Source organism: Equus przewalskii, chromosome 13 (assembly GCF_037783145.1).
Source record: "Equus przewalskii isolate Varuska chromosome 13, EquPr2, whole genome shotgun sequence".
In the NCBI taxonomy this organism is placed as follows: domain Eukaryota; kingdom Metazoa; phylum Chordata; class Mammalia; order Perissodactyla; family Equidae; genus Equus; species Equus przewalskii.
This window is the reverse complement of record NC_091843.1, coordinates 8,204,036-8,222,018: the sequence shown is the minus strand read 5'-3', so window position 1 is coordinate 8,222,018 and position 17,983 is coordinate 8,204,036. Positions and strand designations below refer to the sequence as shown.

General features: G+C 48.7%; 1 protein-coding gene across 1 annotated transcript in view; it reads right to left on the bottom strand.

Annotated features, from left to right (window-relative positions):
* STK10 (serine/threonine kinase 10) overlaps positions 1-7,976 on the bottom strand; it is a 107,640-nt gene extending 99,664 nt beyond the window's left edge. The window contains exon 1 of the mRNA XM_070570325.1: positions 7,504-7,976. Coding sequence (XP_070426426.1) covers positions 7,504-7,659 — 156 coding nt within the window. The 5' untranslated portion in view covers positions 7,660-7,976. The remainder of the gene's footprint in view (positions 1-7,503) is intronic.
* Positions 7,977-17,983: the final 10,007 nt, after the last annotated feature.

The window sequence follows — 17,983 nt, the reverse complement described above, 5'->3', positions numbered from 1 at the left end:
CCCAAAAAGCCCCTTCGTCTTCCCCTCCGTATTCTACAGTAGAAAAGGCACAGGCTCCTGGCCAGAGACATCTGGGTTCTAGTCCTAGCCTTGCCACAGAAAAGCTGTGTGACCCTGAGCAAGTCACTGTACCTCTCTGGGCCTCTTTTCCCCAGGTATGGCGTGAGGATACTAACCCCAGTTAGAATAAATGATGGACAGATGGGGGGGAACAAAAGTCAACGCCCTACCAGGTCGTCTGGTTCACCTGGGAACCACAGCACCTGACACACAGGAGGTGCTCAATTAATAGTTCCAACGGCTAACACCTGTTTGAGCTTCTCCAGCGTCCTGGACCAAGCGATTTACGTGGGTTATTTCATCCTGCGACAACCCTCCGAGGAGCACCATTCCTGTTGCCACCGTGCAGCTGGAGAGATGGTGGCACAGGCAAGTCCTTGCCCTGGACCACACAACCCAAAGAGGGAGGGCCAGGCGCTCACCCCAGGCACTTCCCATACCGCCTCTGGTCCCTGGCCAGCGTGAGCTTCCCTTCCCATCTCACCCTCACTGCTCTCTTTCCTCCACCTGACTACCAGGCCTGGTTCTCTGGAATCTTCCATGCCTCCCACCCATGTTCAACGTCTCATTCTCGGGCTGCCTGCCTCCCATCAGTCACTTCCCCTCCCACCCCCGCCTGCTCCAGCCACAGGGTGTGGCCACGCTGACCCAGCCTTCATTCATCAGTGGCCACCCTGGCTGTGGCATCCCCTAATTGTGTGGGCAAGCCACCCCCCAACTCTGGTGGCCATGCAAAGACAGCTCCTCTCTAACACTACCTGAGACTGACCCGGTCAGGCCCTGGGGGCTTGGGGCAGGCAGGACATTAGCTGAACTCAAAACTGTCACATCCAAAGCCCTCAGTTTGGCATTCAATGTCCTCTTGACTTGGTCCCCAAATATCATTCTAGATCTGGACCCACCCTGACCAGCCCCCGAGGCCAAGCCCAGCTCCCAAACCCACTGACCACCAGGCTTGAGGAGGCAACTGAAATGTGCGGAGTGGGCCGGGGGGAGGGCACAAGGTGGCGGCGAGCAGGAGAGGCCGGATCTGCACTGCCCAGGACAGCAGCCACATGTCACCACCGAGCCCCTGAACCGTGGCTGGTCCTGACGGAGACGTGCCGTACAGGCACCCCACACCGGTCTCAAAGGCTCAGTGTGGACGAAGGGCACTAAATCCCTTTTTCATTCTATCCTGACTACATGCTGAGATGAGAAGACTCTGGAAATACTGCGTTAACTAAAATATACAATTAGAATTCATTTCTCCCGTTTTTGCCCTTGTTGGAATGAGGCTACTAGAAAAGTTCAAATCGCATATGTGGCTCGCGTTGCATCTCCTCTGGACGGAGCTGGCCCAGACGGAGGTGGTCCTGCAGGAATGGTAGCAGGGGTACCGGCTCACCTGATATTTCCAGAGAAGCCAGAAATCTGGGCTTTTGAGTGAAGGCTCTTGATTTCAAAATGCTGGCAATCACTTCAAATTTGGTTCAGCCACCAAGGGAGCCCTACAGACCCATCCACAGGCCACACCAGGCTCAAGGGTCAGCGCCTGGCACCCTTGGGCCTCCCTGTGCGGCCTCTCTCCTGGCCCCGGCTTCCTCTCTCCAGCCTTCTACCTCCATGCCACCGGCCTGCCTGGCGGGAGCCTTCCCCTCTCACCCCAGCCCTGCCTTAGTCCTGCCTCAGCCCCCTCAGCCCCACAGGGCCCTGCTCTTCCCTCCCCTGTGTCACAGTGAAAGCAGGAGGGGAGGCCACCGGCCAGCCCAAGCACCTGCTGTGGTCCCACTGCTCTGCCCTCTGTGAGAGCTACTCGTCTCATTCTCACACAGCTCTGTGGGGTGAGTACCAGACTCAGCCCCACGTACACATGGGGAGACTGAGGCTCAGAGACAAGCCTCTCACCTGATATCACACAGCTGCTCAGTGGGACAGCAAGGATTCGAACCCCAGTCTGTCTGGCTGCAAGGCCCGAGCTGTTCATGACACACCCAGGGACCTGACTGACACACCGAGGTGAACAAATACTGTTTGCCGAACCGCTCAACTGGAGTGCTTCTGCCCCTCAGGGGACATGTGGCAATGTCTGGAGATGTTTCTGGCTGTCACAGCCAGAGGCTAAAGGGGTAGGTGGTACTGGCACCGGTGGTACTTCTACTGGGTAGAAGCTGGGATGCTGCTAACATCCTAGAAGGCACAGGACAGCCCCACAACAGGGAACCACCTGTCCCAGATGTCACTGGAGCCAAGGTGGGGAAGCCCTGGTAGAAGCGACAAGCTCCCAACACTGAAGTCTGTCTGCCTTGTCCCCAGTGAAGCTGCAGTACTGGCCAGGGCCTTCTCTGTTTGAACCTAGAGCATCAACAATAATGAACTCTCTTCCTTTCCTGCCCACACCTCCTTCGCTCCCTGTAGCCCTCCAGTATCCTCCAATTATCACCTCTGTTTCACAGACAAGAGCCTGAGGCTCAGAGGGGGAAGAGGTCACTTGCGTGGAATTGAAACCTGGATCCTACTGAGCCTCAACTTTCTCCCCTTAACCACCCCATGCCACTGGGAGTGACCACCCAGAGCTGTTTTCTGGGGGCCGTGGGGGGGGCAGCCCCTGGAGACTTCCCCCTGGTCAGTGAGGGGGGGGGCCGGGGGGGCCTGGATGGAGGCGGGGTGGGGTCTGGTTGGCTGTTTAGCTCAGTTCACCCCGGCCTGCTCTGGAGCCAGCCAGAAACAGTCTCAGTGTGGCAAAGGCTAAATGGGCCGGTCGGCACCCAAGGGGACCCCCTAGGTGAGCGACATCCCCAGGAAGCTCGGACCACCTTGGTTTCAGGACCAGCCAGGAACCACTCACAATAGCATAGACTTCTATTTAAAAACACCAGGCTGAGCGGAAATAAGGTTACTGCCTGGGGGCAGACCTCCTTCCGGAGGAGGAGGGGAGGCGCAGGGGGCCGGGACCTCAGCAGCCCCCGAGGAAGCGGAAACCAGGCTGTAAACTCTGGCAGGAGAGGAGGTGAAAGAGGGGCCCTGGCTGGCGGGGTGGCGGGCCTGGACCGGGTCCTGCCTCCCGGGACCTCTGCTTCGTCCGAACCGGGCCGGCAGGGCAGGATGCGGCAAATGAAGGAGGCCGGTCAACAACGGCTCCCAGAGGTCCCCATCGGAGTGCAGGGGCTTCCAAGGTGGGGGCTCCCAGGGGCTCACAGAGGACTCTCGGGTTGGCCTTGGTGACAGCAAGGGGCAAAGAGGGCTTCTATTGACTTAGCTCATTTTCTTTCAAAAATCACCCTCAACCTAGGATTTCCCTTCTGGGAGTCTAGTCTAAAAACTGATTTAAAATACAAAAAGAGCTTTGCAAGCAAGGCTGTTCGTCACTGTGCGGTCAGCTCTGCCGCCGCAACACTTTGAAAACACCACCTTTGTTCCAACACCGCTGGTTATCAGGGAGCAATTTTATCAAGATGTTCAACTCTCGTCTGCTTATCTGCAGTTTTATCTGCCAGAAACACGAGGTGATCGCACAAACCCACACCCAGCTGCACCCGGGGACAGGAGCTCACAGATGGCACAGCACACACCTCGCGCGTCTGTCAGCCACACCCGGCCGCAGCCGGGGCCCCACCGGCCACACGTTTCAGACGACACTCCTTCCACCCTTTGGAAACGAGACCCTTCCTGCGCCCACCGCCACGACCACCCCGAACGCCCTTTCCACTGCACAGCGCCCTGTTTGGGGTAATGTTTTTGTATTTCTTATCCGCAAAACTTGCGTAAAACTGTGCTACTGGTATTTTAGGTTCCTATCTTTTTTTTTTTGTAATGTGCTCCTGACGAAGTTTTTTTGCATGTTGTGTCCTTATCTCCATTTTTCTCATGAGGCCTCTGGTTCTTACTGCGGGATTTTACTCAGTTTGGGGGTTTTTGGGACAGACATTTACCTTATGGCAGAACTGACTGTAACGTGTAAAATGCTTAGTACAGCGCCTGGCACGTGACAAGCGTTTAATCAACTTTATTAATAGTAAAAAAGAGGAGACTTAAATATTCAATAAGATTAAGATCAGGGGAGCAGTGAGCCATCGCGGTAGGTGTGCGCCAAACATCGAGAATAACGGGAAGAGGTTTCAGGAATGAACATAAAACACTGTAGATACGGATGATTTCAACCCTGCAATTAAAAAATATTTTTTCACCATAAAAATCGATAAAGTCTGGAAGGAAATACATCAAAATGTCAAAAGCAATTGATGGCACTTAGGGGGATTTTTTTTTTTCTTTTCAATTAAAAAAATGTTTTGTATATACTCGCAACTTTGCAAAATCATAAACCTTTTAAAAACTTAAGGATGACATAAGAGGAAAACCAGAGCAACTTTCAAGAAGCAGAAAAATCATCTCAGGCTGCTAAGCCAACGCTTCAGGCCGCACACCCCGTCTACGGTGGCACGCGAGTCTGTCTTACCCTCTGCTGTGACTGCACGTGCCCGCTGAAGGCAGCTCTTTCCCCTCAACATGGTATCAAACGCTTCCTGCCCTTCCCAGCTTGTGTTCAGAATCGAGGTTATTCTTAAGGACAAGAATTTTGAAACCATATAGCTTGTGAACTTTACTTTGTATCCAGTAATGAACTAGAAACGATTTTCTTCGGAAATCAACTTGCAATCGCATGAGGATTAGGTGAGAACAAGCTTGGCTTTGCACAAAATCAACCCTACCCTCTGCTTTCCCTCCCGAGGCCAACTGACGGCTTCAGGCAGAAGAGGAGAAGGGGGCTCCCGGTCTTGAGATCGCTAATGCTCAGGCTTTGACTTTCTGCAAGATTCTCCTCAGGAAATCTGTAATCAGAGTCCTCCTGATAACTGGCTGACAAATTGGGATTTCTAAGGCTTCCAGCGCCAGGGAAGTCCTCAGGAAGGCCCAGGCTGCCAGGAGAAATGACCACAGTTCTGGGACAGGAGAGGAGACGGTGCTGGCCATCACTTCCCCAGCTCACCGCCATGGTGCCCCAGGCGCCATGTCAAATGGAAGTTCTGGTCCGAGCCATAAAACCTAGCTGGAACTCTGGCCTGGGCTGCCTCAGAGGCCACACAGGAACAACAAAGCGGAAGGGAGTTATGGTCCCTGACTAGAGAGCCTTTAGAAAAGCAACACCGGCTTCAGCCTCAGCGGCAAGGGGCTCAGGAAGTGGCACTTCAACAGGGTAGGGAGTGTGAGTGACAGGGATGGGTCTTCCTCAGCTGGCAACTAAGAAAACTGTTAACTGAAGCCCTGAGCCCTGCGTTCTAGTCCCTCCCTCTGCCTGGGCCCCAGCGTCCTGCGTAACAAGAGGTTGGGTTAGAGCAGAGGGCCACACGCAAAGGCCAGGCAGGTAACATGATAAACTGTCCGGGTATACAACCATCACCCAGCTCTCTTGGTCTAGTCTTCCCTTGTGTTGATTATGAGAAAATCATGGGTTCGGAGGTGGGGGTGGGGGAGCTGTGGAGCAGTCCACAGCTTTGAGAACTAGACCCACTTTAAACAGGGTCCACGTGCTCTGGAGAACGGGGAGACAACCTGTGCATCAGATAAGCTCCCTTGTAGGAAACTTTCAGAGCAGCAGGGAGTTTTATAGGGCGAAAGCACGCGGAAATGACAACCGAAACTGACAGGGGGAAATCTTACCAGCCTAAGCATTTAGGTTTGAAAGAAAATGAACCATATGAAGCCAGGATACATTGGGCGAGGGGGACAAGCCTGCAATTGAAAAACAGCCCCTAACAGAGAAAAAACCTCAGTAAGCCAACAGAAGGCACTAAAAACATACAGTGAACCTTCTGGAGAAAGCGGAGGATGTGCTGAGCTGATCTAGGGTCCAGCTGCCCTCGTTGTGGTCAGAGCACATCTCGAGGGCAGGCTGTCCTGGGAAGGAAGGACACCAGTGGCGTGTCCAGGGGAAGCCACAAGCCTGAGGATGGTTTCCAGGTGCCGCTAAGATGCAGCTCTGAGAAGGGTAAAGCAAAGATGTGCCGAGGGAAGAATGTGCTGGCTGCCCTCACACAGGGGCAGAACCCTCAGGAGGAGAAGGGCAGCAAATCAAGGCAGCCGGAGGGCCCGCGGCGGGTGTCACGGAGCCTACCTCTCCAACAACAGGACCTTTGCCCAGCGGGGAGTGCACCCTACAAGAGGAAGTGCCGCTCAGAGGGGAGGTGGTGAGGTAACAAAACAGGCACCCGGATGGACCTGGCAGGTCTCAAAATTGCCTCTGGAGCAGTGTTTCTCAAACTCTGATGTGCTTAGCAATCACCTGGGGATCTTGTTAAAATGCAGACTCTTAGTGCATCTGCGCTGGGGCCTGAGATTCTGCATTGCCAACCAGCTCCAGGGGATGCTAATGCTGCTCCTCGAGGGACCGCACGTTGGTAACCAGGCTCTAGACCACTTTCAAGGCAGAGAGAGGAAGTCCGGACCAGGCGGGCCTAGAGAAGCCCTCCCTGGGGCCCGGCCTCCTAAGAGGGCAATCCTGGGGTCAGAGTAGTCTACACTCTACAGGAGCCCCTGGGAGGAGGACAGTGGCTTTGTAAGCAGGCACCCTCTTGGAGGTATACAGCAGCTTAGCATGTGGGACTCTCTCAGTAAAGGGTTTCTTGGGGGAAAGGAGAGATCAGGAAAAGGGTGGAGTCAAGTGCTTAGTGTTTGGGTCCCCAGTACACCCAGGAACTCAGAATTTAGTTCACAGGGGCAGGAATCAGACAACGACCTGCTGCAAACGTGTCTAAAATGAATCCCGCTCTGCCCCACCCACCCCTCCACACAAGCTCTCTGCCTCCTTATTCCTCACCGGGAGAGGTGACTGCAGACTGGGACACTCCCCAGCTGTGACTCACCCTCAGAATCAAATCTGACCCCCCGAAGCGCAGGACTCACGAGGCCCCGGCCTCCGCCTCTGCCAGCCCCAGCCCACCTTCCAAGACGAACCCCATCTAGAGCCTCCCTCCTTCCCGTCTCTGGCTCATCTCCAGGTGTGTCCCCAACTCCACCGGTCCCAACTCTTCCAGACGCAGCCAAGTTTCTCTGTCCCCATCGCCTCGGCATTCTCAGAGCGTCTGTGTGGCCTCCCTTAGAAAGTGTACCTACTATCACAGATTTACGGCGGATGCCTCATCTCGGATGCTAACCTCCCATCAGCGCCCCTTTGTCTCCCCCTGCGGCGCCGAGCGCAGTGCCGGGCGCACAGGAAGTGCTGAGAAACTGAGCTGGGGGCAGCAGCCGTGCCCAGAGGGGGCGCCCAGTGCGCATTTACTCAGCTGGGCTAAGTGAGGGTCCCCCCGAAGAACAAGGGTCACCAGCACAGGCGCCCGAAACCCCGAGTTCAGGGCCGGGCAGCCGCTCTGCGCCCTCCCGAGCCAGGGCCGGGGCTGACCGCGGCCGGCGCCCCTTCCTTCCGGAGCAGCTCCACGCGCCCCTGCCACCCAGCCCCAGCGCCCTCACCTTGTAAACCTTGCCGAAGGCGCCGTCGCCCAGCTCGCCCACGATCTCCCACACTTCGTTGGGGTCCAGGTCCCGGCGGACGTGCTCATATTCGCGGGACTTTCTCTTCTCGAAGGTAGACAGGCGCAGGATGCGGCGGAAATTGGCGAAAGCCATGGCCGGGGGCGCGCGAGCCGGGGGCGAGGTGGCGCCGGCTCCGGCTCCGGCTCCGGCTCCGGCTCCGGCTCGGGCGGCCGCGAGGAGGAGGGCCCGGAGGACGGCGCGGCGCTCGGGGGTTCGCCGCAGACCCGCCCTTCCCCGCAGCCCGACTCCGGTCAAGTGCGCCCTGGGCTGCGTGCACCCGGAACCGCGCAGGCGACCGCGGTCCCCGCCCCCCGCCCGGTCCCGAGCCCGGGGCTGCCTTGCGATGCCGGCTCCGCTCGCGCCGCGCTCCCGCCCCGCCTGCGAGCCCCGGGACGCGTTCCGGCCACCCGATCCCGCGCCGCCCACCGGCCGGGCTCCACCTGCCGCGCCCCGGCAGCGCCCGGAGACCCCGTAATTGGCTGCGGGCGCTCCCCGGCCCCGCCCGGCGCCGCAGGGCACTCTGGAAACTGTAGTCCCCCGCGCGCCGCGCGCCCGCGAGCCGTGGGCTGGGCTTTGGGGAGCTGGGGGACCCCTTGGCGGGACCGTCCCGGGTCCGGGGGCCCCGCCGCGCCGCGTGGCTCCCAACATTCCTGTGGGAGCGAGCGGGGAAGCGGGCTGGGTTTTCGCGAGCGCCCCGTGATTGTTGTCCGAGGGCCGAGAAGGTGAAGCGGTTTTCATCGTCAGGTCCGCCCGACGCCCCCGCGACGCTGCCCGGCCCGCGCCCACTCTACAGCGGGGACGCCTGGCGGGCCAGGGCGCGAGCCGCGGCCACACGTCCTGCCGGCGGGTCCCACGCGGCTCCTCGGCGCGCTGCTGCCTCCTAGCGCCCGACCCGCCGCGCCCCTGCGGCCGCGCTCGCTCCCCGAGGCCCGGCTGTCCCCGCTCGGGTCCTGCCTCCAGGGGCTCCCCCGCCGCGACCCACAAGCCGGCCAGCATCACAGGGCTGGGAGAGAGAGCTCCCTTGGGACTTACTTATCACATACTTCATGAGGGACCTTCAGATGTATGTTCAATTAAGCAAAAACTTTCTTATTCTTAATTTCCCAATTAAAAAAAAACGAGCTCACTACAGATAGAACTGGTCTCGTTTGACCCCCGTGATCCGGGCCGTTCGGCTCGCTTGGCTGCCGCTGTTGCTGCCTGCGTCCGGGACACAGTGACACTTTTTTCTGAATCTACTAGGTGGGTTCCAAATGGAGAGTGCTGGCGGGTCGGCAGCCTGCAAAGCATATTATGGCAACTCTCCCTGAAAATCAATTCGAGCCTCAGCGAATGTCCACTCCGATAGGCCCCACGCCGCCGCGAACGTCAGTGCTGAAGTGTTCTCATCCGTTCTTGAGCAGCGTGCAACACCAAGTGTAGCTCTTTGTAAGTTTGTCAGCTCTTTGCCAAGCCAGTTCCAGAAGCCTGGGATGCGGGTGGTGATCCGCGCCGAGAGTGCCCTGACTAAGGGTTGCCCAGCGGTTTGAAAGGTCCCTGCAGCTTACTGAGCGCTGGAAATTGCGAAGGGTCTTCATCACTAAAAGGAGGACATGCAGCACAGACTCTCTCTCGCTGAGGAAGCCCACGGTCACCCGCCCAGGACACGCTGAAAGGCAGGCCTCTCATTAGTCTCAGTTCATGTGACCAGCTCGGCAAAGGGGGTAGGGGGACAAAGGGGAAGCTTCCCCACGGGAGATGCGGGCTCTGATTTCCCCAAAGCTGTAGGTCTGGGGGTGAGAGGCCCAGCTTGTCCCCAGGCGGGCTCCAAGCCACCCAGGACTCTGTGACTGGCTCTGTGATAGCTCCAGAAACAACGAAATGAGAAACAAAAATGGGCAGGTTCCCTCAAAAACATGTTGAGTGAAAGAAGCCAGACACACAAGACCACACGTTAGATGATTCCATTCATATGAAATGTCTAGAAAAGGCAAATCCACAGAGACAGCAAGTAGATTAACGGTCGCCAGGGGCTGGGCGTGAAGTGGGGATTAACCAACTGTAAATGGTAAATTTGTCAGAAACCAAACAGAGAGGTTCAAGAAAGCAAAGCGACTTCTCTGAAATAACTTAGAAAAGACTGGTCAAAGACAACAAAAAAGACTCAGAGAGAGGAAACATAGTCACCAGAGACCATGAAAATAGGGGCATGCTATTAGGTACTGTGGAGATTCTGAAATCATTAAATGATATTTGGAACAAATTTATCTGAATCAATTTTAATGTACATGAAATGAGTAATCATCTAGAAGAAAATATAAATGATATATAAATATATAAACGATAAATAATCTGTAAAAGATACAGATAATTTCAGTAAGAAATAAAAAGCCTAGGGGCCAGCCCGGTGGCACAGCAGTTAAGTGCACACCTTCCGCTTCCGCCGCCCGGGGTTCGCCACTTTGGATCCCGGGTGCGGACATGGCACCGCTTGTCAAGCCATGCTGTGGCAGGCGTCCCACGTATAAAGCAGAGGAAGATGGGCAAAGGTGTTAGCTCAGGGCCAGTCTTCCTCAGCAAAAAGAGGAGATTGGTGGCAGATGTTAGCTCAGGGGTAATCTCCCTCAAAAAAGAAAAAAAAGAAAGAAAGAAAAAGCCTAAATAAACTAATACCCAATAAAGAAATGAATCCATAATCAAGTCTCCCCCACTGAAAGACATCAGGTCTATGTGGCGTTACAAATAATTTCTCCCTTTATATAAATTCTTTAAGAAGACAGAAAAAAAAGAAAATCTACTCAACCCATTTTATGAGATGAGTTTTACTACAACTAGATAAGCATAGAAAAGGAACATTGCAGATTACTCTCACTTATGAAATAGATGAGGAAAAAATAAATAAATCCTAGCGAGATGAAACCAGAGGTGAATACCAACATCATGACCCAGAAAGGTTTACCCAGGAATACAAGAAGGGTTCCACATCTGAAAAGCTGTCACTGTGAGACACTGCACCGACAAAGCGAGGAAGAAAATCGCAGTCTCAGGAGTCACAGAAAAAGCATGTGACAGTATTCTCAGGTTGGGTTCCCCCAGAGGCGGCCCTGAGACAAGGATTTGAGAGCAAGTAGTGTATTTTGGAGGTGGTGGCAGGAGGCACCAGGAGGGAGTGGGGGCTCAAGACAGAAGAGGGAAGAAGCCAGTGAGTGCTGCACCTTGGAGCTGATTACTGCTGTGACCAACTGGGGCTCAGTCCCCTGGGGAATGCTGGGGATGCGGATGCAACACGCTTCGGAGTCAGCCCACGGAGAGGCAAGGACGTGGGGAATGTTTCCTCTAAGCCCCATCTGTCTGGCCAAGGGCTGCTGCCTGGGGCAGCACTTCCCCCTGCCCTGCTGAGGGCCAAGAGAACACCCCTTAACTGAGAGATGGTACAGGGCTTTGCACAGCTTCTGCTCACAGTTCTTATTTCTTTTCCTTTCCTATAGCGTTTGCTATGATCTCTAGTTTTGTGTTAAACAGTAACAGTGAAAATAGGAATTCTCATCTTGGTCCAATATTTAATGGAAAGGAATGTAAAGTTTCTCCTCTAAGTATGATGTTTACAACAGGATTGGGGCAAATGAGCTTTACACAAAAAGAAGTTTCCTGCTATTCCTAATTTGCTAATAGCTTTGATCATAGATATAGAACTTTATCAGATGTTTTTCTGCATTTATCATAAGTTCATTGTGTAATTGATCGTGTGGTTTTTCTCCTCTAGCCTATAAACATGGTGAATTGCATTGATTGAAATATTTTTGTATTCCTGGAAAGTAAATACTTCATCTCCCTTCAGAGAGGCTAAGTAACTTTCCCAAGGTCACACAGCTAATAAATGGCAGAGCTGGGATTGGAACCAAAGTAGTCTCATGCCAGAGTCTCTGCATCTGTTTGCATAACTGCTACATTCAGTTGCCTCTTGCTCATATATTTATATATTCATACTTAGACTGTTGGCTTTGGCAAATCTTACACCTAGGATTTTCCTATCTATGTCCACACATCAAATGGGCCTATATTTGTCTCTTCTTGTGCTGACTTTATCTGATTTTAAAACCAAGATACATTAGCTCATAAAATGAACTGGACATTTTTTGTTCTTTTTTTCTATTTTATGGAATAATTTAAGATGGAATTATCTGTTCCTTGTAAGACTGATATATATCATAGTTTTTAATCTGTAAATTTCCAGTTACTAGCGAGTTTGAGCATGTCTTCATAAGTTTGTTAGATGTTTGCATATCAAGTTCTTGGAATTGCTGGTTCGTATTCCTTGCCCATTTTTCTATTAGATTTCCTGTCTTACTTTTTGATTGTAGGACTTTTTTGTAATGGTTTCTTATTGGGTTTAGACATTGCCAATATCTTCCCTAATCTATCATTCATCTGTTAACTTTGCAAATTATCTCCTGTTGAGCAAAAATGCTTAATACTGAAGGAATTGGATCTATTTTTGGTCTTATTTTTTATTTTAAAAAAATCACCTTTATTGAGGTTTAATTTACATTCAATAAAAATGCACCCATTTTAAGCATAAAGCTCAATGAGCTTTTTTTTTTCTTTTTTTAGGAAGATTAGCCCTGAGCTAACTACTGCCAATCCCCCTCTTTTTGCTGAGGAAGCCTGGCCCTGAGCTAACATCCGTGCCCATCTTCCTCTACTTTATATCTGGGATGCCTACCACAGCATGGCTTGCCACACAGTGCCATGTCCGCACCCGGGATCTGAACTGGCGAAACCCAGGCCGCTGAGAAGTGGAACGTGCAAACTTAACTGCTGTGCCACTGGGCGGGCCCCTCAGTGAGTTTTGACAAATGTATACACCCGTGTAACTCTCCCCATAGTCAAGGTATGGAACTTTTCCATTGTCTCAGAAGATCACTTATGCTTCTTCACAAGTCAATTCCCATTCACACGTCCCGCCCCAGGCAACCACTGATCTATTTTCTGTCACCATATTGGAATCGTCTTTCCCAGTTTATCATGTACATGGCATATGGCATACGCCCTGTTAAGTCTGGCTTCTTTTTACTCAGCATAATGTTTTTCAGATTCATCATGTCATTGCGTGTATTCGAGGTTCTTTCGTTTTTATTGCTGAGTGGTACTCCATTGTATGGATATACCATAATTTGTTTATCCATTCAGCTATTGACGGACGTTTGAGTTGTTTCCAGTCTTCAGTTATTATGAACAAAGCTATTAGGAATATTCCTGTACAAGTCTTTCCCTGGATATATATTTTCATTTTTCTTGGGTGCACCTAGGAGTGCAATTGCTGGATCATGTGCTAAGTATATGGTTAACTTGATAAGAAACTGTCCAAGTATTTTGCAAAGTGATTGTATCGCTTTACATTCCCACAAATGATGTTGCTCCAATCACATTGACATCGTCAGTCTTTTCATTGTAGCCATTTTAGTGAGTATGTAATGGTGTCTTATTCTAGGATTTTGCCCTCAAGACATTTGACAAACCCTAGTACAGAGTTTAGGGAAAGAGGCTATGAAATCAGACAGAGAGCCAAGAGTCTCACAGGCTAAGAAACGAATCTGATCACAGACTGTGGTCTCCGAATACAATTTTCCATGAAATGATACTATGGCTGCTTGGGGAAGTGTCTTTCAGGTCTATGAGAGGAGACGTCTGCCCTCACATCATATCTGTGCCACTGTCTTGAAACAGAATGGACAGTTATACAGATGGCAAATATGCACATGTAAACATGCTCAGCATCATTAGTTATCAGAGAAATGCAAATAAAAACCACTGTATTGGTCTGGATAAGCCACGTCATGCTGCAAAAAAAAAAAACCCTCAATGTCTTGGTAGCTTAACACAACAAAGATTGATTTCTTACTCCCTGTAAAGAAAGCTACAGGGGCTGGCCCCGTGGTGCAGCGGGTAAGTGCGCACAGTCTGCTTCCGCGGCCTAGGGTTCACTGGTTTGGATCCCGGATGCAGACATGGCACCACTTGGTAAGCCATGCTGTGGTAGGCATCCCAGATATAAAGTAGAGGAAGATGGGCACGGATGTTAGCTCAGGGCCAGGCTTCCTTAGTGAAAAGAGGAGGATTGGCAGTAGTTAGCTCAGGGCTAATCTTCCTCAAAAAAAAAAAAAAAAAAAAAGAAGAAGTACAAAGAATGTCACATCTATCTTAGAGAGAAAAAAAGATGGATCACCTACAAAATTATAACTTTTCTTGAGCATATCAGAGAACTGAGGTCACAAGGCAACCAAGTAATCAAATTCTAAAAATGAACAGTCTCCTGCAAGGAGAGAAGTGGCACACCAAGCATTTCACCTTTGGCAGAACATGGCTAAAAATTGTGGTCACCGTACAGGTGGTGGAGAAGAAAGCAAGTAAAAGTGTTAGGAAATAGTTAAAGGCAAAGTTTGGGCTACCATGTCAGTGTGGAATACCTGGACTTCCCAGATACAAGGGGTGACCACACGCATTCATCAGCTCCTTCCCGCAGGTCCCCTGGGGGCAGGGCAGCAGACTGGACAGTACCAGCTCTTGCTGATGCAGGAGTAAAGCAGGTGGCCAGTGGCTGCCAGGAAATCAGAGGAAGGCCTCATCGACTTCCCCAGAAGCAGCAAAAGCAAAAGGCTTCAAAGCAAAAGCTCTATGCTGCTGGGAGACGGGAACAACATCCCCCACTCCCAGGGCCCAGGTAAAGATCTGTGGCCTTCACCTCACGGACACAGGGAGAGATCGTCTATCTTTTTGGGTCGTCACTTGGGAACTCAGGCTGGCGGAGCACCATCGTGTTGAAGGTTACTGATTACCCCGGCACGGGAAACGAGGATTAGTTCTGCTATCTGGGGAGCCGCTTGTTACAGTAGTTGGCAGTACTCACCCTAACTGACACACTGGGAAAATACGGTTAAACAGCACATCTTTTATCTCCCTGCCCCCAGCAGCAATGGACCTCTCCCTATGTGGCTCCGTGTGAGTGCTGAGGGCACCTGCAGTCGCTTCCTCACGTGACGTTCTTTTTAGTGTTGTATACAGTTAATATTCATTTAGATTTACTCACACATTTTCAATTCCTGATACTCTTCATTCCTTCCTGAATGTCTGTATTTCTATATGGGATTATTATTCTGTGCCTGAAGAATTCACTTACTGGTGTTAATTTTCTGTTTTGGTGTGTATGGATTTAGTTTGCTAATGTTTTATTTAGGATTTTTGCATTTATTTATTATTTTTGCATGAGTGAGACAGATCTGTAACTTTCCTTGCCTATACTGACCTTGCCGTGTGCTGGTATCAAGCTTATGTGACTCAAAAAATTAGTTAGAGGGTTTTCTCTCTTTATCATTATCTGTAAGAATTTAGCAAGATTGACATTATTTTTCTCTTGAATATCAGCTAGAATTTACCAGAGAAGTTACTTGAGCCCAGAGTTCCTTGTGTGAAGATTTATGTTCTTTACTATTAATTAAATTTTATTAATGGTTACGGAAATAAAAGAAAACCTTGGTATGTTTCATTTTTCTATACAGTTTCTCACTTTATCCAAAAATATCAAGTTGATTGGCATAAAGTTTTTTTATAATATACTCATCTTTTTAATGTGTAGCATTTGTAGATATATCCAGTTTTTCATTTCTGATGTTGGTAATTTTTGTCTTTTCTCTTTTTTGTCAAACATGCCAGATTTCTTGACTATTATGTAGTGCCCTTTTCAAGACAACCAAATTTTACTTTACTGATTCTACTTATCATATGTTTATTTTCTATTGTATTAATGTATCTCTCCTCTTTACTACTTTCTTTGCATTTATTTTGCTGTTCTGTCTAATTCTTTGAGATAAGATGAATATTAATTAATTTCAGCTTTTCTTTTAATAGTCATATTTTAGGGCTATAAATTTTCCTCAAAATATTGCTTTGGCTGCATCCCATTTTGATATACAGTATTTTTCTTATTTAGCTTAAAATATTTTCTAATTTCCATAATGATTTCTTCTTTGATTCATGGGTTATGTAAAAGTATATTTTACAATTTACAAACATGAGGCTTTCTAATTATCTTTGTAATTGAGTTCTAGCTTATTAGTGGGCAAAGAATGTGTATTATACAACTTGAGTCTTTGACATTTGCCAACATTTGCTTTATGCCCCAGTATAACATCAATTTCTGTATGTATTCCATAAGCTATTGAAAATAATATTTATATTCTGCAAGTGTTGCATAGTTTTGTATATATGTCCATTAGGTCAGTTGTTAACCATATCATTCAAATATCCTAAATCTTTATTGGTTTTTCTCTGCTTAATCTACCAGTTATTGAGAGATGGGTAGTTATACTTTCTGTGGGTTAGTGTATACTTTCTTTTATCTCATTCCATTCTTTTACTTTTAACCTTTCTGTATATTTGGGTTGGAGATGTGTTTTTTGTTAACATATAGTTTTTCATTTAGTGCTATCACCTTTGCTTTCAACTCGAGTCCATTTACATTTAATATAATTGCAAATATACACAGGTTGAAGACTCTTTCTTACCTGTTACTCTCTATTCGTCACATTCCCCCCTTTGGATTGTTAGTGCTATTGTTGTTGTTATTCCATTATCCTTGTACTATATTTGGAATTTTATATTCTGTTTGTTCTTTTAGTGATTATCCTAGAAAATATAATCTTAAATTATCAACATCTAGACTTGATGCCTTTATCATCCTCTTAGATAATAAAAGGAACTTAAAACATTTTAATTTCATTTTCCTAGCTCCCACCTTCTGTCATAATTGTATTGCATTTAAATTTGATGTTTAAACTCCCTATGACCTTGTTATTATTTCACCCCATCAATGTTTACTTGGATTTACCCACACATTCTTTCTACTTTGTTGCTCTTTATTCTGTCTTCCATCCTGAATTTTCTCTCTGGGATCATTCTCTAACTACTGTAACTTCATCCTTTAGAATTTCCTTTGGTAAGGTCTGCTGGTGATCACTCTTGTTTGTTTGTTTGTTTTTGTCTGAATACATTTTTATTTCATCCTAATTTTTCTTTTTCTTTCTTTTTACTATGGAAAATTTCAAACATATTCAGAATAGAAATAATAGTATAAGGCACCCCTGTGTACCCACGTCAGATCAGTCAGTTCACTTATGGACAATTCTGTTATATATACATCAGCACCCCCGGGCCTGGATTTTTTTTGAAGCAAATCCCCAACATCATATCATTTTATCTTTTTAAACAACACACACATCCGTTACCACACCTAATGTGACAGCCAGCATTCAAATTCCTCCATCATCTCATGCTTCTTGGTGAGTTGCTTGTTTTTGTCGGCTTTTTAATACACAATCCACTCGAATTCAAGTCCAAATAAGAAGCCCAACATCTCTTTTTCTTTTCTTGTAAATTTTTATTGAAGAAGTGGAGTCGTTTTCTTTAGAGCTTCCCACAGTCTGGGTTTTGCTGATTGCATCCCCCTAGTGTCATTTAACAAGGACCTCTGCTGTCCTCTCTCTTTCCTTGATTTATATTTTCTGTAAGTTGATCAAGTTCAGGTTTGATTTTCCTTCTCATTCTCTTTTTAAAATTAAGGTGAAATTCACATAACAAAATTGCTCATTTTAAAGCATACAGTTTGGTGGCATTTGGTACATTCACAATGTTGTTCAACCGTCACCTCTATCGAGTTCCAAAACATTTTCATCACCCCAGTGGGAACCCCTGTATCCATTAAACAGTACTTCCCATTACCCCCCGCCCCCAGCCCCTGGCAATGGCTGATGCGCCTCATTTCTCTGTGAATTTGCCCATTCTGGATATTTCATATAAATGGAATCACACAGTATGTGATCTTCTGGCTTCTTTCCCTTAGCATAATGTTTACAAACTTCATCCGCATTGTGGCAGGTATCATTCCCTTTTATGGCCGGATAACAGTCCACTGTGTGGACGTACTCCATTTTATTTGTAGGTTAATCAGTTGATAGACATTTGGGTCGTTTCCACCTTTTGGCTGTTGTGAATAGTGCTGCCAGGAACATCTGGTGCAAGAATTTGTTTGAATATTTGTTTTCAGTTCTTTTGGATATATATCTAGGGGTAGAATTGTTCAGCCGATATTGTAATTCTGTATTTAACTTTCTGAGAAATGTCTCCATTCTTGAAAGATAATTTTACTGCGTAGATAATTTTAGCTTGGCTGTGATGGTTTTTACACACAGAGATCACAGAGATATTATTCTACTATGTTTTGGTTTCCATGTCGTGAAAAAAAAATTGTTAATCTAATCATCATTCCTTTGAAGATAATCTTTCTTCTCTGATTGCCTTTAAAATCCTGTCTTTCTTGGGGCCAGCCCAGTGCCGTAAGGTTAAGTTCGTACGCTCTGCTTCAGTGGCCCAGGGTTCACAGGTT